At 42.5% G+C, this 25783-nt stretch overlaps 1 protein-coding gene across 9 annotated transcripts in view; it reads left to right on the top strand.

Annotated features, from left to right (window-relative positions):
* Nucleotides 1-25783, top strand: part of LOC119042012 (BTB/POZ domain-containing protein KCTD7) — a 90701-nt gene that overhangs the window by 8596 nt on the left and 56322 nt on the right. Inside the window, exons 5-6 of one of the 9 annotated variants that reach the window (XM_053663471.1) lie at nt 4781-4868; nt 6247-7755. The exons of 3 other annotated variants lie outside the window; for them this stretch is intronic. In XM_053663471.1, the coding sequence (XP_053519446.1) occupies nt 4781-4820 (40 nt within the window). In that variant the 3' untranslated portion in view covers nt 4821-4868; nt 6247-7755. Of the gene's footprint in view, nt 1-8; nt 4729-4780; nt 4869-6246; nt 7756-15586; nt 15777-16592; nt 16684-25783 lie in introns of those variants that run through there. 5 more of the 9 variants (XM_053663468.1, XM_053663470.1, XM_053663469.1 and 2 more) reach the window with 5 other exon arrangements.

Genomic DNA, 25783 nt, shown 5'->3' on the forward strand with positions numbered 1-25783 from the left:
GCTTCTAGAAGAGAGTCTGTCCTGAAGAAGTAAAGAAAGGGCTGGGTGAGAGGCACAGCTATCCCAGGAGCTGTAGGAAGACAGCAGCAAACCTCCATTATGTTTCACTGCCCACATTTCAGAGAGAGATCTGCAAGGGTCTGCTCCCACTGCAGTTTCTTCTTGCTCTGTCTGCAGCCTGGGGCTAGTAGTCAGGGTGTGGACATGCATCTCCTAAAGGAAGACCGAGCAGCACCAGTAGTGGGAATGTAACATTTGTGCGCTGCAGTAAGGGCTTCTCCCTTTATTCATCTTGTACTTGACCATTTCCAGCTGTTTGTGTAGGGAGATTTTTTTTACGTGTGAAAAGCTGGCGAGGACAGCCTCACTGGTCTCAGCCTTACAAGAACAGATCGGTGAGGTAGGGAAGAGGCAACTGAAAATGTCTTCATTCTTCGGAGGAAGAGAAGGCCAAGCCCTGGGACCTTGGCTGAATTCCTTCCTGGGGCAATGACCTCCTGGCCCTTGTGTGGGAGCAGAGATTCCAGGGCATGTTTTCACACTCTTATATTGTGTTCTTGTACGAGGGGAGCAGAGGTATAGACTGAGATCTAAGAGAAAAAGTACAGTTAGTTGTGCTGGTTCCGAGATACGTGTTCTCTCTACTGTTCTCATCCACAGTAGGCGTGCTTCTCTGGAGCTGATGTCCCTGCTTCAGCCCAACATCATGGCTCTTGCCTTGTTCTAACAGTCAAGTCTTTCATTTAAGTTGCTCTGATTGGTGTAACTGCCTACTACAAGTTCATTTTTTGACAGACACTGAGGCAAGCTGTTCAGGAGAAAGTGTGAGTAGAGAGCACATAATTAAGCCCATTGCTTTCAGTAATCTGGCCTTGACGCCCCCTTCCCCTTCCACCCCCTGGCACAGCACAGCACATCATATCACATCACATCACAGTGCCTGGTTTTTTAGAGCCTGTACATGTAGGACTGGGAGTGGCTGGTATTTGAGGAAAGGCAGGTTTGCTCAAACACAGGCTCTGGAAGACTTTCTTGGGGCTACAGGGATGCCGTCCCTGTGCTTCTCACTAGAGATGCCCCTGTTTCTCTGTCCCCCTGTGATGTCCTCAAGGTAGTGTGCTCTGTGCCATTTGTGGGGAGGCGAGGTTCTCGGCCAGTAGCTCAGAGGAGCAGGGACACTGGTATCCAGCTTAGAGCCCCTTGTAAACAGAGTAAAAGAATTCAGTGGCCCGGTTTCGCCCTTCTCTTGTAAGAAGCTGAGACCAGTCTTCAAAGTGCTTTTGGTTGTAGTGGGCTGTGGCAGCACCCTCCTAACGCATTGTCTGTGAGGAAGTGGTTTCTCCCCGCCAGATCCCTTTTTAACTCTGAATGGCTGGCCCAGAGTGTTAGAAGGGTTGGATCAGGAAGGAAGGTTCCAAAGCTTGACTGCTTCTCCCTGATCCTGACAGGGGACTAGATTCATCCTGCTGTGAAACAGCCCAGTGGTTACCAGTGGGTCAAAGCGCCTGCCTGTGGAACTTCCCTTTTGACTTTGGGCACCTTTTCTCCCAGGTTCCATCTCACTGATTGGGGAGGTGAAGTTTTAGGGGATAGGACTAATGGCAACAAAAAAGACGGAAACAAAACCCCATGAAATACATTCTATCACACCAGTAGAGGAGTTCTGTGGGTAACGCTCTACATAGAAGAGAGGAATCGACGCCGTCCTTACTTTACCTCTGGTAGGTCCACCAGGCGGTGCAGTGCTCATTGTTTCAGGAGCAGTCAGCTGTGCTCTGAAAAGCTTCCATTTTCTTCCTGGAGTTTGGGATGTTCTGGGAGCTGTCTGAGCCTTCTGCCTCAAGCTAGTCAGGTGTTAACAATGTTCCTGTTCTGGGTTGCTCCTTGGAGGACTGGGAAATTGACATCTGTAAGCCACAAAGTGGGTGGGGTGCACTTCCCTGTGTGATCTTGGTCTCAGCTGGATCCTGATGAGGCTGGTACACAACAGAACAAAAACCATTCCCACCAAGCATTTTGATCCCAGTTAGAATTTCAAATATCCTCCTCCCGCATATCTCCTGTCTCATCTTTCTTGGGCACCATTTTGCTAGGGGTCTTTCAGGAAGAAAGTGGTCCCTGCCTCATGATCCTTAAAAGAGAGAGGCTTTATTCATCAGAGGCAGAGTACTGGGAGCTGGGGTGGGAGAAGCACTTTTTGGAATTCTGGAAGAAACATATGTATATACATGTTAATGGGGGGAAGGGTGGGTTGGCAGGGGGCTGGAGGGGGCGGGAACAAAGACTGGGTGTAGTAACAGGCAGTTGCCTCTGCAGTGTGGGAGGTCCCCAAATGCATTGTCTTCTGTATGGTGCTGGGTTTCTGTACACAGTAAACACTTACATGTTCTTCTATTACTGTCTGTGAGTGCTCTGGTGCATGGAGCCGCCGTGCCCTCCCGTGGCATTAAAGTCAACAATGAGAACCTGGGTGCTGTGCCTTTCTTTTTTGGAGACTTACTCTCATTCTTCCTCAGCCCCTCACTTTGCTAGGAAATATGTCTTCATTTCTCCTTAAAATGTGCTGTGTTTAGGGATGCCATACTTAACAAAACAGGCTCTTCCCTGAGATTAGCAGAGGAACCTCCACCCTGACTTGAAGTTAAAGGGGGTGGGCCCGTGGACCCCCCTCTGTGGTTGCTCCAGCCTTGACCGTGTTCCAGGGAGGAGAGTGCCTGGGCAGACAGCTCGGCCCTCTGCTGTTGAGAGGGCTCCGGGGAAGACGATGGCGCAGCTGCACAGTCACTTGTACGGTTCACGACTGTGTCAGTAGCTCTGACAGAAACCCCTCCTGTTGGATCGCCGCTTTTTACTGCGGGGGAGCTGAGTCACTCTAACTGTACATGAGCCTCAGTGGTTAAGACCCTTCCTTGGGGAAAATGGGTATCAGTTGCCCTTCCTCTGGAAGCAGAGTTTTGTCACCTTCCTGGCTAATGAGTGTCCTGATCGGGATGCCCCTTGGAGTCACGTCACGGATTCGCCCAGAAAGTGAATCCGTGAGCGCTGAAGTGCTGGGCGGTGCCGCCCTCCCACTGCTTCCCTTAAATCTCTGGTTATTTTAGCTTTTAAACAAAAACACTGTAGCATCTGTGCCGTATGTATTCCCTGACCTAATTACTGTACAACGCTCACATAGTAATAATACACTAATAATGTCTTACAAATCGGGAACTGAAGCTCGTGGAGGTGTAATTTCCCTGAGGACATATAAGCAGGAAGTGGCAGAGCTGGGATGCAAACCCAGAGCCCGTTTCTGAAATCCTCACGGCTGTTCCCCAGCAGAGCCCTCCCTTCTGCCTGGCAGCTAGCTCACTGTCCCACCTCTGAGGCTCAGGGTTTCACCCGCCTAACCTATAAAGATTTGCAAAGCAAATACTCTAGAAGGAATACTAGAAGATTGCCTTAGACGTGTGGTCTTAAGTAGCCTGGAGCATTGAGATAGATGAGGCCCCCCACAGTGGAGGATGACGTAGCAGCTGGGTGGAGGCTCCCTGGCTGGACACTGTGGTGGCACAGTCTGAGCCAGCCCACGGGAATCGGACTCGTGCAGCCTACAGGACTAACCACACGTGCTGTGCAGCTTGACCTCAGAGGTACACCCAGGGTCACGGCCCTTCTTCAGGGACCCCTGGTAGGTTGAGAGAATCATTGAGTGGGAGACTCTAGTTTAGCTCAGGGGACATCGGGTGCCTGACTTGGGGCTCATGGCCCTTGGACTCCAGGTCTCTGCTCTGCCTGTGTGTCCTTTGTCATCATTTTGAAGATGATGACCTTTTAGCTAGCTTTACACACTTTTGCATTTTGCTGTGTTTAACTTACATCCCGTTCCTTTGGCTTTTACTTAACTTGCTGTCCTTTGACTCCTTATCATTTTGTTTCTCCTGTCATGTACTTGAGCTTTCTCTTTTTTTAAACATGATTTGAAACTTTTTCTTTCTTAGAGTCAGAGCTTATCCTTTTTTAAAAAAATTCTTATAGTTGCCATTCAATATTATGTTAGTTTCAGGTGTACAACATAGTGGTTAGACATTTATGTGCCTTATGAGTGATCCCCAGGAAGTCTTGCACGCACCTGACACCATGCGTAGTCACGACGTCACTGACCATACTTCCTGGGCTGCATTTTACATCCCTGTGACTATTTGGTAACTGACAATAGGTATTTCTTAATCCCTTCCACTTTTTCACCCACCCCTCCACCCCAACCTTTCCCATCTGGCAACCATTTGTACTCTGTATCTATGAGTTTGTTTCTGTTTTGTTTGTTCATTTAGTTTTTTAGATTCCACGTAAGTGAAATGCTATGGTATTTGTCTTTCTTTGATTTATTTTACTAAACTTTATTTCTAACATAACTTCTAAGTGAAGTACCTGTATGCACAGGATGCCAATGAAGGTAGCTCTTGTTCTGAGCAGGAGTAATTATGTGCTTCCCCCTTTTCTCTAGTCATTTCTACAATGATCTTATTAGCTGTGAACATTAGGTACATCATTTTTCCCTTTAGAGGAATATCTTCTAAAATCTAAATACAAGGAAAAACTGACCGGGCTATTATCAAGCTTTTACCTTTCCTTCCAAAATGTCCCCTCACCCGCTACACAAAATTGCAGTAAATGCAGCCTTAGGAACAGAGTATTTCCATTTGGGGCTGCTAGGGACCTCACACACATGACAGGATCAGAGATTTCAAACCCCCCCCCTCCCCAAGCACCTAATAGTAAGAGGACTGTTGTGTACCAGGAGGAACTCCAACACAGCTGCGAGGAAGACTTTGGATTGAACCGTCTTGAGCCATCAGAAGCACTGCACAAGGAGGGCCCACAATCAGGTTATGATGCACATTTTCTAGCCTTCTGGGATCTCAGTAGCAGCCTGACTTACACCTGTCAAGCCACAACCTTCAGAGAAGTCTAATGTATTACAGACCTTGATGTTTTGTTTCGTGGATCTCACCAGGTGACTTGGCTCCAGCAGATCTTTGGAATAAACATGCCCATACTTCTTTCAGTTACTATTAAAATCAAGAAATAAAACCCCAACATACCACAAAACTTGGAGCTTGACATCTATTAGAAGAAACTTACAAGTTGGGTCAAACCTTACACCTTTGTTATTTTTGTAAAGGGAGCGGAATGGTGTCATGGGTGGGCTTAAGTGTCTATCCACCTCCGTACATGCCTTTATCAGTGTGTTTCTCAGCATTACATCCAATCGACAGCTGCACCTTGGCTTATTGTCAAGGTGCACACTCCGCGTGTGCACGTCGTGGGGGCTTGCGTTCCCTCCTCTCAGGTCAGTTCCACCTCCTCCCTCTGCTCCTGACTGCCCTGTCTGTGGCATGTCATAGCTGATTGGCCACTTCTGGCCATGTATCATTAGCATCTGGTAGCCCGCTGTGGCAGAGACACTGTGCTTCTTACTCTCAGGTAAGTGCTTTCTGCATTGGGATCCCTGGCCTTCCATTTCAGCTTTCTCATCTGGCCTGCTAGCTTTCGGAGGGCATTTTTAGCCCCTCTCTAAGCTCTGGATCCACCTCCACAGGTGCAGCAGAGGATGCCCACAGGACCCACTCACTGAGCAGACAAGTTCCACCCTCCTCCACCCCAGGAGGGGGGAACTGAAATACTTTACCTGAAAACCGAGTTTACCTAACAAAAATATGAGCTTCCCTGGTGGCTGACCACATCACTATTAGCTGAAATGAGGGTGGCATTATTCACTTGGCACTCCCAAGACAGAATGTATCTGCTTCCAGGCATATTCAGGGAACGTTCCACCCAGTTGCCTAACATTATTCTTCAAAGTGCAGCTGTATTTGGAAACCCACTGGTCCAGAGAGACAGAACACTGAGGAGTCCCCTCTGTAGTCACCTGCAGGAATATTCCACCACTTCCCTTAGCTGGGCCTTTAGCCCAGAGGATACCTTGGGGTGGTATCCTCAGAATCTGAATTTACCATCTGATTCTGAACCCTTGCCAGTGGACTTCCCTGCTGGGATGACTATCCTGATCCCTTTATGGCAGCAGCACCCAAGGGTTAACCTGAATTTGTGGATTAAGGTTGGATATGGAATTTCCAGGTAAGTCCAACCAAGGAATGACACAAGAGTATCACTTAGGTGCAAGGCTTCCCAGGTTTCCGGGGCTTATAGGCAGTGCTGGTTCATGACCCTCAGCTTCTTCACTTGACCATTCTGTCGTTTTAGGAGGTGGGTTCCCCGATCCCTCGCTAAGGAGCCAGCAATCCAATAGCTGCAAACCCTGCACATCTTTTCTCCTACCCTGGTCTTACACCACCATGGCACCTTCAACACCTTGGTAGTGTCACAAGGAGGCACAGCATAGACAATGTCTGTCCCTTGTTTCTACAATACATCTCCTTGATGCTGGTACTGGCCGAGGCCAACACCACTTGTGGATCTAAGAGCTGCAATATCAACAGATGCAAGGGCTAGAGGCAACATCTGAAAGAACCCCTTCAGGGATGTCTGCTCACAATAGCCCAGAGCAGTGGAGGTAAAACTGGAAGCTTGGTTCACACAGTGAAGGCTGGCTATGTGTCTCGAACATTATGACTTCAGAAGATGCTTCATTACATATGCAAGAGCCCAAGAAGCCAGCAGAGGAATTCCTGCTTTGGTTGTAGCCGACAGAGAAAAGCCACTGCAAACTGCAGGTAGGACCTACCGGCAGCAGAGGCCAGCCCAAACCCAGAGCTTCCCAAGGTGGATATAAAGTAATTGCATCCTCTTACAGTGGCTGAGTGGTGTGGCAGGAGAACAAACTGAACTCACGTGCTCCTGAGCCCCCTTATTTTCATCTCACGTGTGCCTTTACTTCTTCACCCGTTCAAAATGGAAAAATAACAGAGACCTCTTGGTACTTTATATCCAAGATATCAATCTCTTGTGTCTCCTTTGGTGATCTTGCCTGAATTGTATTTAGAGTTATTTGTATTAGGAGGAGAAAAACAGCACACTAATTTGAACAATTTATATCTTTAATATTAAGAACAATTATAATGGTAATGGAGTAACGATGAATTGGCTAATAAAGAGGAGCAATAACTATAAACAATATAGGAGCAGCACGTATAAGAAGCAGACACCACTACCCTTAGGGCTGAGATAGAGGATCCAGGAAAGAACACCCCGAGCTGACAGTCAGACGTGTTTGGGGAGGGCATGACGATGGCTCACTGAGTGGCAGAAAAGTCATGGGGAGTGCTGTGCTGTCGGAAGTGGCTGGAAAACTACCCTGGAGGGTGTGGGGGAAATCTGTTCATGGGAGCTGTCTTGCGGGAGGCACTCCACTACAAAACCCAAGGGGAGAGCTGGGGGAAGCTGTTGGCCTCCTGCTGACAAGCACGCACTGCAGGAGCTGGGTGCTGGAGAAGCTGTGAGCAAGTGCACCTGAACCACAAAGGAGTTTCTTCCCTCTTGCAATGTTCCACCAGTGGTCTCTGCTAACAAAGGTTTAATATTATGCTAATTGGCAAAGGAGACATTTTCAAAGGTCCCAACCCAATTTTTGCAGAGATGATGAAGTGGAGCTAAGAGACAATAACTGGTACATCATCTATATGTAGATGACTCCCAAGTTATTATCCTGCCCAGCCCTCTTTCCTCTGCCTCAAATTATGCATCTAATGATCTGCTCATACTGCTACTTAAATATCTGTTAGCCACCTCAAACTTAATACATCCAAATGGAATTCCGTAGTTCCCTTCCCCTCCCCAAATATCCTCATTTCATCTTCTCTATCTGAAGAAATGTCACTACCATCCACTCAGTCAAGGAAAACGTGAGCGTCATCTTTGACTCCCCTCCTTACCTCACCTGCTACTTGCAATCCATCACCCAAGTACTTGAATCCACCTTCAGGATGTATTTTGAAAACATTCACAAATTTACATGTTACATACTCAGTGACACCAATAGTTATTTTTTGCCTATGTCTATTTCCTTTCAAATAAGCTCCCTGAGCCCTGGCCAGATGGGTCAGTTAGTTGGAGCATCTCCCTGTACACCAAAAGGTTACAGGTTCAATTCCTGGTCAGAGCACATACCTAGGTTGCAGGTTCGATCCTCAGTTGGGGCACATAGGGGAAGCAATTGATGTTTTTCTTCCTTCCTCTTTCACAAATCAAACATATCCTCAGGTGAGGGTTTTTAAAAAAAGCTCCCTGAGAGCAGAGATTTTGTCTCAATTTACAACTTTATCCCAATGCTTAGAACAGCACCTGGAAAAAAGGTGCTCATTCAAGGTCTGTCAAATGGTTTTCCAGTATATGGACAGGAGACCCAGGGCATCTTAGTGTTACCAGGCCCTGTGATTAAAGTCAGTGGGAAACTACAACTCATTTTGGGCAGGATAACTAATCGCCCTTCATGAATGGAAGTTTGGGTCACCCCACCAGATAGATTAAATATGGAGAATAAGTATGATTTACAGAGATGCATATGGGTGTCAAGTTGGCACAGGATATAGTTGTGATGGTTAATTTTTTTGACAATTTTATTTATTTTTAGAGCAAGGGGAAGGGACAAAGAGAGAAAGGGAGAGAAACATCGATGTTTGAGAGAAACATAGATCAGTTGCCTCTCACACCCTCCCACCCGGGGACCTGGCTTGCAACCAGACATGTGCCCTGATTGGAAATCAAACCAGTGGCCTTTAGGTTTGCAGGATGATGCCCAATCCACTGAGCCACACCAGTCAAGTCTGTGATGGATAATTTCATGTTTTAACGTGGTTGGGCCATGGTGCTCAGATGCTTGGTTAAATACTATTCTGGATGTTTGTGCAACAGTATTTTTACATGGGATTCACATTCAATCAGTGGTCTTTGAGTAAAGCAGATGGCCTGCAATAATGAGTGGAATTCATTCAATCAGTTGCTGCTAGGAATAATGGCTCAATACTATATAAAGTTAAAATTCCTGTCTGAGGCGCACATTACAATTTGAAACTATAGCAATGTGTTACAACCCACTGAATAAAATAAGAATACATGAATTCATTTTGATACAAGTAATTATAAAAAGAGGTAGAAAAGAAAATTCTCAATTAGAGTAAAATCTCAGCTAAGAAATACAGAAGGAATGACAGGGTTAGAAAATATCCCTTGTCCAGCAACCCTCAGGACTGATTTAGTTAAGAATCATCAATGGATTTTAAAGCTAATTCATCAAATTAAAAAAAACAACAGGATCTTTACATAGTCTCAAAGTATTCCCATACAAACCACCAATAAGTTTTGGAGATACCTGAAAGACTCAAACTTAATCATGTAACCAAAGTCGACATCAGCCAAATGGGACACACCAATGTCATGGGTGCCACCTATCTTGCCCTGAGAAGGACACAACATTATTTCTGTGATTTTCTGTTTCGGTCAAAAATGAATACCCTGGGTCTAATCATGAAAAAACATCAGACAAACCAAGGTAACCACTAAATATACAGAAAAATGAAAGAAGATAATCAAAATGGTAGGCTACAGAAATACAACTGAATACCAAAAAATTCAGAAATGATGAATTGAGGAACAAAAACATGTAAGGCACATAGGAAACAAGTAGCAAAATGGCAGAAATAAAGAATTATTAATCAATTTTATTATAAATTACTTCCAATTAAAAGCCAGATATTGGCAGAATGTATTTTCTAAGAAGTTCCATTGATAGACTATCTATAAGAGATTCATTTTAGATATAAAGATACAAAGGAGTTTAAAGTAAGAGGATGAAAAAATCCATGCAAACAAAGGACAGCTGAGGTGGCTATATTACTAGACAGGAGAGATTTTATATAAAATGGTTATGAGACAAGAAGGACATTAGATACTGAAAAGAAAGGAATCCAAAGATGATATTACAATTATAAGTATACATACACATACAACAGAGCCATAAGGGACAGAATTAAGGGAGAAATTGATAGTTCTATGATAATAGTTGGAGACTTTACTATCCCACTTTCAGTAATAACTAGAACCAGAGACAAGATTAATAGAGTACTTGAGCAACCCCGTAATCCAATTAGACCTAACAAACACATGTAGAATGCTTCACCCAACAATAATGGATTATACACTCTTCTCAAGTGTACCGAGAACACTGTCCAGGCTACAACATCTGTTAGGCCACAAAACAAGTCTTAAACTTTGAAAGACTGAAATCAAAATCTAATCACAATGGAATGAAACTAGAAATCAGTTACACAAGAAAATTTCACAAACGTGAAGATTAAAAAATATGCTGTTAAACGACCAATGGTCAAAGAAGAAATCACATGGGAAGTTAGAAAATACTTTGAGAAATATGAAAATAAAAACAATATACAAAACCTATGGAATGCAGTGAAAGCAGTACATTAAAAAATATCTCAAATAAAAAAGATCCTGAATCGATAACCTCACTATATACCTTAAAGGAATTAGAAAACTAAACCAAAGCTAATTGAAGGAAAAAGATTAGAGAGGAGATATATGAAATGAGGATAAAAAAACAAGAGAATATAGAAAATCATCAAAACTAAAACTTAGTTCTGTAAAAGGTCATCAAAATTCACAGCCCTGGCTGGTGTGGCTCAGTGGACTGAGTGCCAGCCTGCGAATCCAAGCGGGCACTGGTTCCATTCCCAGTTGGGGCATGTGCGGGCCAGGTCCCCAGTAGGGGGCGCACAAGAGGCCACCACACCTAGATGTTTCTCTCCCCCTCTCTAAAAATAAATAAATAAAAACCTTTAAAAAATAAATAAAAGGACAGTAAAATTGACAAATCTTTAGCTAAACCGACTGAGAAGGGGAGGGGCAGAGGTTGAGGCCTTTGTTCCCTGTTCTAACTTTCCTGCCTCAGAACAAGAATAGAATCATTTCCTCATGCCTCAACCTACTTGATTTTAGTAGTTTAGTAGCTTGACTATAGTTCTCAACAAACTAGGAACAGAGGAGGAAAACCACCTCATATGAAAGACGCAAAAGAAAAACCCACAGCTGACATTATTCTTGATGGTGAAAGACTGAAAGCTTTTCTACTAAAATCAGGAACAAGGAAAGGTTACCCATTTTTGCCAATTCTATTCAACATAGTTGTGGAAGTCCTAGCCAGAGCAACTAGGCAAGAAAAAAAGGCATCCAAATTAGGAATAAAATTATCTGTGTTCAAAGATAATATAATCCTCTATTATAGAAAACCCTTCTATTTTATAGAAAACCCTTAGGATTCTACACATTTGAAATAAACCGTTAGAACTAATAAATGCAGGAAAATAGCAAGATACAAAGCAACACACAAAAATCAGTTGCATTTCTATACACCAACAACAAACAATCTGAAAAGGAAATTTAAAAATTACATTTACAATAGCATCAAAAAGAATAAAATACTTAGGAATTAACTTAAGGTGAACCATTTGTATACTGAAAACTACCAAACATTTCTTAGAGAAGTAAAAAAAGTAGAAGGACCTGCATTTACAGAAGCTACATTTGCTGTAGAGTTTTGGGAGTTCTTTATATATTCTGGACAACCATCCCGTAGCAGACAGGTGATTTGCAAATTCTTTGTTCTATTCTGTGAGATGCCTTTTTACTCTGTTGTGGCCTTCAAGGCACAAAAGTTTTTAATCTTGGTAAGTCCAACGTGTCTATTTTTTTTATTACCTGTGCCTTTGCTGTCATATCTAAGCAATTATTGCCAAATAATTTCTTGTGTTTTCTTCTAAATTTTATTGCTCACATCTAGGTCTTTGATCTATTTTATCTTTGTACATGGTGTTAGACAAGGGACAAACTTCATTCTTTTGCAGGTAAATCTTACGTTATATATATTTTACAACAATAAAAAAGTAAATTAACTTAAAAAAATTTCATACCCTTTCATGATGACAATACCCCGTAAACTAGGAATAGCAGGGAACTTCCTCAACATGATAAAGTTTACATATAAAAAGCCCACAGGTAAAATCATACTCGATGGTTAAAGGCAAAGTTTTTTCACAAGACCAGGAACAAGACAAGGACGTCTACTTTCACCACTTCAATTAATATTTTCATTTTTGTTGGGTAGAGTCATCGTATCTAACCTCTCTATGAAATCTCTTTTAACCAACCCCTTGGCTTTCTCTCTCTTAGCTTCCATATTACTCCTTTTTAAAGTTTTCTTCTTGATTTTTTTTAAACTTTAACAAGACTCACTGGTTTTCTGCCCCAGCTTTGGAAGGGCTCTCTGCACTTGTCTGGTGTTATTTCCAGGCTGCTGTGGCTTTTAAGTCCCTTTTCTTGTTTCTTCAGCTTTTAGCCCCCTGAAAAACCCCAATGCACAGCCCCTTCTTGTTTCTTCTTGTTCACCCAGCAGTGGTGACTTTTTGGTGCTAGAGAAGGAAAGGTATACTTAATCCCCAGCTCTTTGCTCATCTTCTTGAAGACCTCATAGTTGGTCTTAAGGTTTTTGGTCCTCTTTTTCCTCTGGTCAAGGCTCATCACCAGACAGTGTTTATAAAGAACATATGCAGACATTTCAAAAGGTCAAAACCCAAATGCTAGCTATCTGCCCTCTTTTATCATCATTTTGATAAGAGTCTCTTGTGATTTAGAGCCATCCTTCTCTTCTAGTTACAGAAGAGACACCTTTATAAATGGAGATTTCCTCTATAAGTATACCTTTCTCTTATAAAAGGATAACTTCTTGTTTGTTTTCAAAGCATCTGAAACATGCCAAAGAGGCATATTTTGGGGTGATATATCCTGCTACCCTCCAGTGTTTAGGACGAATTTGAGGAACTGGTCAATCTCCAATTTGCAAATAATGATCAAGGTTGGTCAAAATGGGGGGCATGGGTGGGCAAGAGCCTTTATTGTGGTTTCCATGGAAGGAAGGGGTAAGGCAGGATAAACAGGTTTAGGATTGGCTACTCAAAATAATTTCAGCAAGCTCTGGGGCAGAGGGGTTGTCCCAGTTGTTTGGTACCTGCTCCTGGGGTGGCTGGTGTTCTGGGTTATGAGCACCCAAGAAAGGATTGGCTGTGGGTGTGAGCTCTGGGCTCCTTGGTGTGCATTTGAAAGCATGCTGGGTGGCAAGCTGTTTACTATTACTAGAAATTGGTAATGCTAGGGCTGGAGGGTGGGGTAGTCTCTCCAGAGTCAGCAAGACCCCAGATGTCAAAGCACCAGAATCCCAACATTTAGCAAAGCTAGGATTCCAACTCAGGACTATCTCCAAGACAAGGTCCTTTCTTCCTTCCTTCCCTTCTTTCTTTACTTTCTTTTTTCTTTTTCCTATTGTGACTGCACTTTATGCCATATATAGCATCCAGGTGAGAAATGAAAGGAAGAAATAAAATGGAGTCACTATAGTCAAGCTGCTAAATTACTAAAATCAAGTAGGTTGAGGCATGAGTAGATGATTCTGTTCTTGATTTAACTGAGGCAGTAAAGTTAGAACAGGGAACAAAGGCCTCAAGCTCTACTCCTCTATCTTAGCTAGAACATCACAGACACAATCTGCACTGAGCACTTTTTCCCCTGCTTTCTCCTCCTCAGTTTCTTGTAATTGAGAGGGAACCCCCCCCCCCGCAAATTGGTATCTGCAGAGAAGGGACAAGGATGAAGGGCATAGGCAGTCACCCCACCAGCGTCAGAAACAGGACTGCTCTATCTTCTCTCAACCACATTTAATAAAAACCTTCCACCCATACCCCATCACCCAGCATGTCTCATTCTCCAAGGTTGCCTGCTCTTACTTCTCAAGTGCATACTATGGCTTTAATAAATTTACTGTGCTTTGATAAATCTTTCTGTCACACTCATGTTCTTGAATTCCTTCTTGTTCTGTGACAAGGACCTGGGTCAGTGGAGGCCTCTCTTTGTTGCAGAAAAGAACCTGTGGTGGGGGCCCAAGTACTGTTATGGAAATAAGCCCCCTGCCCCAAGGTCTCTTTGTCACTGTGGGTTCTTTGCCCACCACCATGTGTTAGGAATTATGGCTCTCAATGCCAGAGTTTGGTGAAAAGGAAGGGAACTATTTATTCAAAGTTAGACAGGTTTAGAGTAATGACAGAATATCACCATTAAAAATCCCAAAGTTCCTTTAAAACACCCACAAACACACACGCACAGAGTCCTGCCTTCCCCTTTTGTCCAACCAGGCTAGTCAAGGGTATCCTTTCTCAAAAACGAAATAGAAGTCTGTAGCTCAGCTAGACTCCTGGTTCCTCCCAGTAATCTGTGCTTGGCTGGCAGGTCTCCCACCATCTCCCGCAACATCAGCTATGTTGCCATGATCTCTAGTTCTTAATCCAAAGCCAAATGGCACCTCCTCATAGCCCACTAGCAAGAGTCCTTTCACCCCTTTTCTTCTAGCATGGTTTCCCATTGTCCTCTCATTGTCCTGCATTGTCTCTCCTGCCTTCTTTCAAATTGCTGAGAGCTCTGCATGGTTGCTACATCTTGCTTTCCTGCTTTCTAAGCCACATGGTCAACGGGGTTTCCTCTCTGTGCCCAAAACCCTGTGGTCAAGATCCAGCATGGCTGCTGTACCTGGGTTTAAATCCCAGCCTGGAACCTCCTCTCCAACCCCATTTCCAACTCCTCCCACGACTGGCTACAGCAGCTAGCACTCTCCCATTTTCAGCCTTTATGGGCTGCCAAAGTAAGTCCGGGCAGGCATGGCCCTGTGGCATGGAGCGAACCATCTTCAAGCTCTCACAAAGGCACTGTAACCACTGTAAACTGCTTCCCAGTTTTGTCATGGGTCAAAGTTATATATACCTTTTGGCTCTATTCAGGCTGGAAGACTAGTCTGCTATTATTGCTATACAAAATAACCATTTTTGCATAGCAGTTATAAATGTGGCCTGTCATTATTGATATACAAAATAACTCTCGATGGCTCTGCTCCATGCGTCCCATCCCCCAGCCAGACTTGTGGGGGTGCGGATATTCTATATTCTTGGACATCCCAAGGTCCAGACCCTGTTACAAATCCCCTCTTTGTGGGGAGGCCTGGTGTACCCCATTACACTTTAGCTTCCCTGGGTGCCTCCTGGCATCATAACTAGCTTGGGAACTTGAACTTTTGAGCTTCCCAGTTAATGCCGAGACATACATTAAACCTTTAGATAATGCTCTGATTACCCCCTGGACTAAGGAAAGAATGTTCATGTATCCCAACTACCTGACATCCATTGCCCAGACCACCAGTCATCTAGAGGATTTCCATCTCAGATCGATCCAAATGCTAAGAATGCAGGACTGATTCTTCTCAACATACCTTTTTGCATTAAGAACTCTTAGTTTTTCTTTCTTCTGCAAAACACTTTGAGTATCGCCTCATTGTGTATCCCATTTGCAAACCCTAAGACCCTTGAGTAAGTCTTTCTAACCAAAGGCTCCAGACTCTTTTTCAGTTTGATACAAGATACAAAGGCGGCTGCTGTTTCCAACTATTAAAAGTAGAAAACCACAGGCCCAATATAATGTCATTTGTCCTAAAAGCCCATGATACCAAACTAGATTTAATGCCTGCTTGATGTAATTGCAGTTATCAACCTCTCCCAGAAACAATTATCCGGTCTGAAATTTTCTGGTCCAGCACCAGTAAGGTAATTTGTCACATGGGCTCTCCCCATCCCTTAATAGAAAGAGAGAATCTTAATGATAAAGACTCTTCCCAGTCTCTTCCCCCAAAGAAAAGATGTCCAGCCCCCCCCCAATAATCCTTCCTTTTCTTTTGTTAATAGCACCCTTGTTCCATCCACCTTTTCCTATAAAATCCTCCCGTTTTATACAACCCCTCGGAGCACCTTTCTAGTTGCTAGCTAGATAGGATGCTGCCCTATCCATGAACCACTTAATAAAGCCAATTAGATATCCAAATTTTACTCGTTTGAATTTTTTTTAACACAACGTTCCTAAAATAGGAATTACAAGAACTAGAATGCATTTATGACTCGACCATTACTTATTTTAAGTGTTAGTCTCAGGTATGCTCAAGAATTTAAAAAAGGCTTCTAGATCAACCAATCTCTTCAAGGTCCCTTTATTTGATCACTTTTAAAAGCCTAAGACCCCTGAAGGGATGGAATTCTTCATACCCTATGGGACTGCACCATCTTCTGGGCCAAATACTCGTCTCCCGAGCCTTGAGAGCCTCGCGCCTCCCATTCCACGTTACTTCAGCGACCGAGGAGCGGGCAGTCGTCCACACGCTATTACGAGTGGGATCCCAGAAGCAAGGACAGAGGAACAGACAAGAAACGCCGGCTTCTCCGCCGGCTCCCGAACGCTGCAAGTCAGCGTTCCAAACCGCCGCCTTCACGTCGTCCTTTGGCATCGCCGGTGCTATCCGTCATCGGCGCCTCCGCTGAGCCTCGCCCCACCCGAGCCTCGCCCCACCCAGCGCAGATTCCAAAGGAACTAGCAAGGGTAGCCTTCCAAGGGGGGGGGGGTGTGTGTGTGTGTGTGTGTCGAGGGCCCCGGAAATGACGTTTTGCGCGCGTGACGTGCTCACGGCGCCGGGGGCGGGGCGTGAGAGAGGGTGGGCCGGCGTGAGGGCGGGCTGTGGACTGGCGGAGCCCGGAGTAACTCGAACGACGCGGGGAGAGCGGCGTTCTCCACGCCGGTGATTCCGCGGACGAGGTATGGAACTGACTGACGGGGATCGGAGACAGCACTGCTCTGGCTCCCGGCAGTGGGCGGAGCCGACCGGGCGGGGGCTGCTGGGTCATTTGTCCGTGCTGTCCACCCGTCCGGGCCGTTTCGCTTCGGAGCCCGTAGTCCTCCGTCCCACCCTGGGCCCGACAGCGCGGCCCTGGCCGGTTCCCTTAATCCTCTTAGTGCTCAGCCTGCTGGTGTCAGACTCTTGTCGCCAAGTTGTCCACGGCCCAACCCAACTCCGACAGATGGACGCTTATCATTTCCTGGCCGCCTCCTGCCACCGGTCATCCGCTCGCAGGATGGCTTCCCCAGGGCCGGCTCCCTCCTCACTTTCCAGTCGGCGTAGTCAGAAGGGGCACCTGTAGTGGCGGCGGGTTGGGTTGTGCCCTGGGGCCCTCGGGCATTCGTTTGGATGAGAGCTCGGACCCACTTCGCAGTCTGGCGTTGGCCGGGAGCCGGCACTTCACGAGCCCGTGTCCTTCTTGGGGAGGGATACCTCTTGGAGGTGCGGGGGTGATGACTTTTGTGGTGGGGAGACTTGAAGACTGGTCCTAACTTTCGTCCTGTCGTTGAGGACACGCGGTTAGCAGAAGTCCCTGCTTCCAAACCGTCTCGGAGGGGAGCAGAGGTGATGCCCTTTACGGAAGTTTAGTAGGGAGGGAGGGAGGGACAGAGCCACTTTAGAGAGTAGGTCATAGACAGCCGGTGATGTCTCAGCGCTGGTGACCAAGCCCGGTGGTAGGGAAGTGTCCGCGGGCGCTGGTGGGCTCTGTTGTCCTTGAGATTAGGTGTGAAAACTTGCCAGTACGAGTTTACAGCATCACCTGGGGAGCTTGCACTCTTTTTCTTTGAGTTGTTTTGGTTTTTGAGAAGAAAAATAGTTGTACTTTTTTCTTGTAATCTCAGAACTGGTTAAAGTCTATTAACTTAAAAAGTCGTGTCAAGAAAGCTTGCCAGAGGTGCAAGAAGATTTGATAATATTATTAGTCCATTTAATAAATAACGTTAACTTTTAAGAGTTACTAGTTCTTATCCGGAGTATTAAGAAGTGTTCAGCATTATTCTTATGCGGAGTATTAAGAAGTGTTCAGCATTTGAATTTTTATTAACCTTGGAAGCAATCATGTTTCTTCTCTCTAGAAGTTAGCCAATTTAGAAGGGAGGGGGAAAGAGGGGGAGGGAGGGACAGTGGAAGGGAAGGGGGGAGAGACACACAGACTGCAAAAATAGTTTGAATACAAGGTGGTAAATAGTGTGAGCTAAGTAGAGCAGCTTAAGTGGCCCCCCTCACCCGGAGAGACTGCGGGGTGTGAGGGTGAAGAAAGGTATCCGGGAATACCTTTCCGGGAGTATCAGGAAGAATGAGTAACATTCAGACTAACAAAGTGGGGTGGGAATTGTAGGGGAATGTGGGGGTGGGGCAACTGGTGGAGAAGAGGCTAATAGCTACTTGGAAGTGGTTTTTGAAAAGTGAGAAAGTAAGTAATTCTGGAACTTGGCCTTTTATCTGATGATGACAGAACCAGGGAAGGGTTTTAGGGACGGTTATTGTGTAGTTAAAAAGGAAGAATTCCTGTTTAAGCTTCTGTAAACAGGAATTCTATTCTGCTTTTACCTCTTTACATACTCCATCCAAATTGGGCATTCACAGATGTGCGAGTACTTGTTGACTTGATGAGAAATCATTGATTTCTGATGTTATGTTCAGTGGGGAAAATACAATCAGTACTTAACTTACTTTAATATCTACACACTGAAGAACTAAGATCCTGTTTGATTTATTGTGTCAGTCTTTGGCTAGAGACTAGAATTTCAGTCTTGACACTGCGAGTTTGATTTTTGGCACATGTGTTTTTATTGGTTGCAGGGTAAATATCTCTGGCAGAGATGATCCATCCCTAAAATGTAGGCAGTACCTGCATAATATAACACCTGTCTGTTCTGTGACTCAGAACAGAAATGCTATCAGTGGCTTCTTACCCCCTAAATAAAAACACGTTTCACAATAGAGGCTAAACATTTTGAAAGTTTTATTAAATGCTCATTTCTTTCATAAAGCATTGTAGAAATATTGTCTTGTTTCATATGTATTCACACATACAATAAGCTAGACTATTACTGAATAAACAATATTATGTAACTCATATTTTATCTGTTTGATATTTGGGTAAGGCTAACATGCTTTCAGGAAAGGCTGTGCATTTATAGTGCTACTTTCAGATTAACCAGTGAGATTCCTGCTTTTGACAGAGTTGCTGTCTGGCCAGAAAGTGTAATTTTTATCATATCGTGAACATTTTTTTTCATGTTTCTGTTAGCTGAAGAACTGTAATTATACTCAATTAATTGTATATATACAAAGTTAAAAGTCAGAAGCTTTGATCCGAATGACAAAAGTGTGAGTTCATGAATGAGTAAGTTTTTATAGACTAAGAGAGTCCTAAGCTGTTTATTTTCCTTATGTGACAGCAAGGAGATTGCTGACATGTCTGAAGCGGGCACGTAGGAAGAGCCTTTAGGGCCCTAAATTCTGTGCTGCCTCACATTCAGGAGCAGTTGGCACACTCTCAGGGCTTGGCACAGGACAGCTTAGAAGGAGTTGCACGAAAATCTTATGAATCATTTTTGAAGCAAGTCTAGTCAGTTCGCATTCAAAATAAATAATCAATTATAAACACACAGGGTGATTTCTTCTTCACGTTAAATAAAAAAAGGGGGGTTAGGGGATTTTTACACAGGGATATATTTATAATATCCCGTGTGCCCCAAAGTGAAAAATACACATATATAATGAAAGTGTTTTATTTTTGTATTTCCTCTGTTGTTAGAATTTGCTAATTTTAGGAAATATTTGCTAAAGCAAATATTCTTTTGCTTTGGAAAATACTCATTTTCTTTTGAAGCACAAAAATGACGCCTTTAGGAATTGAACTTATAAAATGTTTATTAATGGAAGAAAATACTTTATTGTGCTGTAATGTTTTATAATGCTAGGTAGAGCATATCATTTACTTATATCATAGCTTGTTCCAGAAAGGATTCATAACGACTTACAAAGATACATGCAGCATATTGTTGGCGACATGCAGAAATAAGGGGTGGCTACTTCAGGACGGAGGGAGAAAGCTTAAGATGGAAACAGGAAAAAGCTCTGTACACAAAGTATGTGCACTGAAGTCATAAGTATTTGTCAGAGGATCACAGATTTGATCTGCTTTTTAGTAGCCAGTTCAGAGAGAAGTGCAGGGTGAGACAAAAGTCGATTTACAGTTGTAAGTATGCAAAATGCAGAGTTATTGTATTATTATTTGCTAATTATTGTTTTATTTTCCATATGAACAACTGTAAACCTGTTTTTGCCCCACCGTGTATAATCAGTTATGGATCAGTGACCGTAAGAGAAAAAAAACAATTTCTTCCTTAGGATTCCCAAAGACTCCTTGTATTGAGAAACTCAAATACATCCTTAAGGAAATACGCCAAGCATTTCAAAGGACTGTGTTGTTTTACTTTGTTTTTTAGTAAAATTCTTCATTGTCTTCTTGTGTAGGTTGATGACATAACATCAAAACATAATTCATTAAAGGTAGTTCCTTCCAGTGCTGGCAAAATAATGTGGTCTAAATGCTTAGAACTTTAGATTGATTTACCGGCAGTTTAAGGACCTGTTTTAGATTATCTAGATAAGTAGATGGGGATTGCACATTCTTCCGGTTACCTTCCATAAATATCTTGTTTCTCAGTGGAGCTTTTGGTAAGAATTTATCATCAGTGGAGTTTGTATTTGTGCTTCCTAACAAGTTTTTTCAGTACATCTACTTTTCATATTGTTGGTTAGTCGTAGAGCCATATTTTTTAGCAGGCATGCTTATCAAGTTGGTGGGGATGGAGGGTATATGAAAATGGAGGAATCTGACAAGGACAAATATTTAAATTTAATGAAAGTCACTTAACCTCCACACAGAGAGGGACTGAGGGGAATACTAAACTGCAGACCTGAGATTCACTTCTGGAAGTATGTTTGGGGTGTTAGCTTGGCCCAGACAGCATTGGCTTGAAAAGTCCTGGCATATAATTTATTTTTAAGAAGGTAACAGCTCTAGCCTGGTAGCCTGGTTGATTAGAGCGTCGTCCCAGATACGCCAATGTTGTGGATTTCATCCTGGGTCAGGTCACATGTAAGAGTCATCCAGTGAATACATAAATAAGTGGAACAACAAATCCATATCTCTCTCTCTCTCTCTCACACACATACTCAATCTCTCTCAAAAAAATCTATTTAAAAAAAAAAGAAGGAAACAAATCTGTTTATCTTAGATGGAATGTCCAGTAAATTAAATTAATACATCTGTATTTTGCCTAGGCTAAAAAGTTGCCCTTTTCAGTAATAGTAGTTCACATTTATCAAGTGCTACTGTGGGCCAGGCACTGTGCTAATAATAAGCTCTTTACATGCATTATTTTGCTGTCATCTCTCTTCCTCCCTTAAAAGAAAAATAAAAACAAATGTCATTCATAGCAGTAACTTGTTTGAGGTCATACAGAAGCTGATAGAGATTTGAACTCAGGTAGTCTGACCAACTCAGTATCTGTACCTAACTTTATACTCCCTGAAGTGAACTAGACTGCGCCTTCAAGATGGGACTGGACCCATACAGTTAATAGAATGAAACACATTGGCAAGTATCAGAACCCACTATTACAAAAGGGCCTTGCATGGTTACAGATCTTTCCATCCAGAAGATGAGCTGGGAGCTACAAGTTCAGGGCATTTGGCCATGGTATGGAAAACTGGAGAAAAAAATACGGATTCTAGGCATCCATCAAGACTGGAGAAGTGGGAATGTTATTTTACATACTTGTGCCTGAAATGCATGTATTTTTTTTCTTTCCATTTGCTGTAAATTTGTCTCATGAGATTAGGAAGTCCTCAATGGTATTTATAGTGTGCCATTCTGGAAAAAGAGGTTTGTATTTATATGTCCCAGTAAAATTTTAGCTAGTGATCTCACTTCTGTGATGTGGGATGAATTTGGGTTATACTTCTTAAAAGATTTGATTTATTTATTTTTAGACAGAGGGGAAGGGAGGGAGAAAGAGAGGGAGAGAAACATCAGTGTGTGGTTTCTTCTTGCATGACCCCCACTTGGAGACCTGACCCACAACCCAGGCATGTGCCCTAGACCAGGAATTGAACCGGTAATCCTTTGGTTCACAGGCTGGCACTCAATCCACTGAGCCACACCAACCAGAGTGGTTATACTTTTGTAGTGACATTGCTGGGTATTTGTGTCTCATTCTGTGTTTTATCGGGAATTTTATTCCATAAAAGTTGTGCAGATAAGTAAACCATTATTTGTTGTGAGTTTTCCTATGAGACTATTCCAGGTAATTCCAAACAATTTTATTGTGAAGTATTAGAGTTTTTACAGAGAGTAGAGAACACCCTTATTCATCCTTAATTGGTAAACAATGGGTAGAACCTTCCTTGCCTAAATATAGTTATGCAACACAGTGGCTCCTAATTGCATTTCCATACAACTTTTGACATTGTTTTTTAAATGGGTTCCTGGAAAATGAGCTGGGTTAGTGACCAAAGTTTTGAGTAGGATATTATAAGAATATACAAATTAAAAATTGTGAAAGCAAAATAAAAACTGTTGGTTGATGAAATAGAATGTCTAAAGTCCATTATAATTAGTGTCTCAGGAAGTAATAGGTTTGTTTTTTATTTAGCAGATTAAATTCCTTTTATTTGTATAAATTTCCTAGCCATTACAGTTGGGATTGTAGTGCGATTAGTGTGTAGATCAAATGAATGGTCACATCTTAAATATTGTCTCTGAGAAATAATCAGGTGGCAGTGTTTTCATGCCTATGTGTTAACTGCTGATACTTCTGCAAAGCGTCATTATAGTTATCTGCTCCAGGAAACAGAATGGCTGATGATAGAGACTATACTGAAATTTAGTACTTAAGTCCTCTGAATATGGGCTGTATTAAGTAGACACAGCCTTCGCTCAAGGGCCTACTTTTGTTCTTGTACATGTTTGGGACCAAATTACAGATAGAAGTTTTTTGTTCCCCGTAAGAAGTTGTAGGCTGTTTCCTTAAAGAATTTTTGCCTTTTCAGTACTTTGGTCTGTAAACATATGAATCACACATGCTTATGTAAAAAATCCCAACTTTTTCCTTATTTATATAAAAATAAAAATAGTGCTTGTGAAATAAGTTGATTCTATTGAATTCTACAGTTCTTAGATTCTAACCGAAAAACTAAGCAGGCAATTGGATTTTCTACTGCTACCTTCACTGGGCCCTCAAGAGTGTATAAAGGACAAAAGTGAAAGAAACCTGTCTGTGCAGGTACTTTGTCAGTCTTCTGAATAAACCATTCAGTACATTTAGAAAGCATCTGTTGAGTACTCACTCTGTTCCTGGCACTGTGCTTGTGGCTACGAACATGGAGTGGACACGTAAGGAAGATTTATGAGAAATAATCACAGGGCATTATTTTCATACCTTTGTGCTAACTGCTTTCAGTAGGTAGAATGTAAGTATTTTAATAGCTGCATTTATAAAATGCTATAGGAGTCAGAATTATTCTGTCAGTGGGAAAGGGGAATTAGATGTTATTTGAACAAGGTAGGATTTGAAGGTGGACAAACAGAAGGGTATTCTCTATTCTAGGCTTATTCATAAATTGGTCAACTGTAGGTAATTTATTATCCAAAGCAGATTGTTTTGGAGAATCAAAGGGGTTTCAGGGCATAGGCTTATGCCAGGACTGTTCTCACTAACTAGAATGTATGGTTACCCTATGGGTAAAGAGCAGGTGGTGCTGTGAGCCCACAGTTATATTTGAGCTTGTGGAAGACTCATATAGAGTTTACAGCAATTCTTATTAGATGATTTATTATATTGTACTGTGGTAATCTGTTACAGGGATGCTGTAACAGATTATCACAGTCTGGGTGGTTTAAAACAGCAGAAGTGTATTGTTTCACAGTGCTGGAGGCTACAGGTCTGAAATCAAGGTGTCAGCAGAGCCGTGCTCTCTCTGAAGCCTCTAGGGGAGGTCATTGCTGCCGTCCTGGGAGTTCCTTGGCTTGCGGCTGCATCATACACCCTCTGTGTGTGTCTCTCTCTGGGCCTTGGCCCAGGCAATCCCAGTCATTGGATTTAGCACCCCCCCCAATTCAGTATGACCTCATTTTAAATCATTACATCTGCAAAGATCCTGTTTCCAAATCAGGTCACATTCACAGTATTAGGGTGCAGTCTGTCTTTTAGGAGGGACACAGTTCAGCCTACAACAGACAGGATGATTTTAGCAGCTTTTGAAAGTTTCTGCAGTTTAATTGGATTCAAGTTTTGTCACAAGGAACTTCTCAGAAGCTTAACACATAATATAAAAATATTTATTTGAGCTTTCTAACAAATATGAATAAATATATTTCCAGCCCAGGCTATTGCTTCTTCTTTTCCCCGTCTCAGAGACCTGTATCACTTTGCCCAGCCACAGCAACTGGCTAAGGGTGAAATAGCTGCAGCTAAAAACTAAGGTGTAACTTTGAAAAAAAAACACTTTAATTGTTGAAGCCACTTTCTGTATTGGTGGAGTTACAAAATAATTTTTGGTCAGTTACTTATCAGATAAATCCACCGGTGGGGAATGGGCAGTACTTTTGTGGGAGAGTGGAGCGTGGTTGAAGTAGACTTCTGCAGCCAGCTTACTTTGCATGTAATTTTGAGTTATTAGCCTGGAGACTGGCATGTCAGATTAGAGTTATGATTTTATTTAACTTGAAGTGGGTATGAGTTAGTACAATAGGAGATTGTTGTCTAGAACTCATTCCTTAAGAATGCTGCTCTGCTGGCTCTGCTCATTCCAGCAGCATAAACTCTACACTCTGTATGCCAGCGGTCTGATTATCATTTGCAATTATTTGGGCAGCCTAGTGTTTGGATACTTTGTTTTGTTATATTTAACATTGGAACTCTGCCATTGATTTTCTGCGTGACATTCACATTCATTTTGGAAGCAATGTATTAAATGATATGAAAGTTGGTGAAACTCGGGTACGGATTTGAAACACTAAGTCTTTGATTCAGAATATGGGGTCTTCATAACATAGAATCAAGGACCAAAAGATAATAATATAAAAAGAAAAAGACGATAATGTGGAAAAATGGCCAATAAATATCTGTAAAGATGGTTAACCTTTTTAAGGAAATGCATATTAAAACAAGAAGGGATTTATTATTTTATTATTTATTTTAGTTATTATTTTTGCCTTTGAGGTTAGCAAACATTAAAGGTAATAATCTAGTGTTTATGAGTTTGTGGGAAAGTATATTCATACACTGCGGGTGGGAATGTGAGTGGGTACAGTCTTTTTGTGAGGCCAGTTTGGTGGTGTATCTCAAGATTTAAAATGCACAAACCCTTCGACATTCCATTTCTGTCTCTAGGGAGCTGTTCCCATTTTGTGAATGCTCTGCTCATATCTTTATCCTGCATTCAGAGATTTATAAAGCCTTTCTAAGTATGATAAAGTACTTCATTGTCCTATTTACCGATGCCCATTTTGGTTCTCAAAATGCCTATTTTGGCTTTTCAAAAACTAGATAGAAGTTTCAATTTATGTGTTGAAATCTGTTTCCTTTTTGATGCCTTCTGTAGCTTATAAGCTTAGGATAGCACTCTTCTCTTTAGAAGTTTCATAAATACTTGATTTTAGTTCTTTCTCTTTTTTCATTTATCTTGAAAAACTTTGACTGTTTGAGATACCTGTAATTAATTTTGGGACTGCCAGATTGCTGACCAGTTATTACATCCTGTTTCTTGAAAATTCTTCCCTTCTCCTGCTTCCTCTAATATTAAATTATTTCATATATTAGCATTTATTTTTGGGTCAGTTTTTTCTCTGTGATTTGCCAGCTTTTGTTTAAATATAATTTTTATATGCTCCAAATTTTTTTTCTTAATATTTTATTTATTTATCTTTAGAGGGGAAGGGAAGGAGAGAGGGAGAGAAACATCAATGTATGGTTGCCTTTCGTGCGTCCCCTGCTGGGA

The sequence above is a fragment of the Artibeus jamaicensis genome, unplaced genomic scaffold, assembly GCF_021234435.1.
Source record: "Artibeus jamaicensis isolate MK-2021 breed Jamaican fruit bat unplaced genomic scaffold, CSHL_Jam_final contig_3182, whole genome shotgun sequence".
Lineage (NCBI taxonomy): Eukaryota > Metazoa > Chordata > Mammalia > Chiroptera > Phyllostomidae > Artibeus > Artibeus jamaicensis.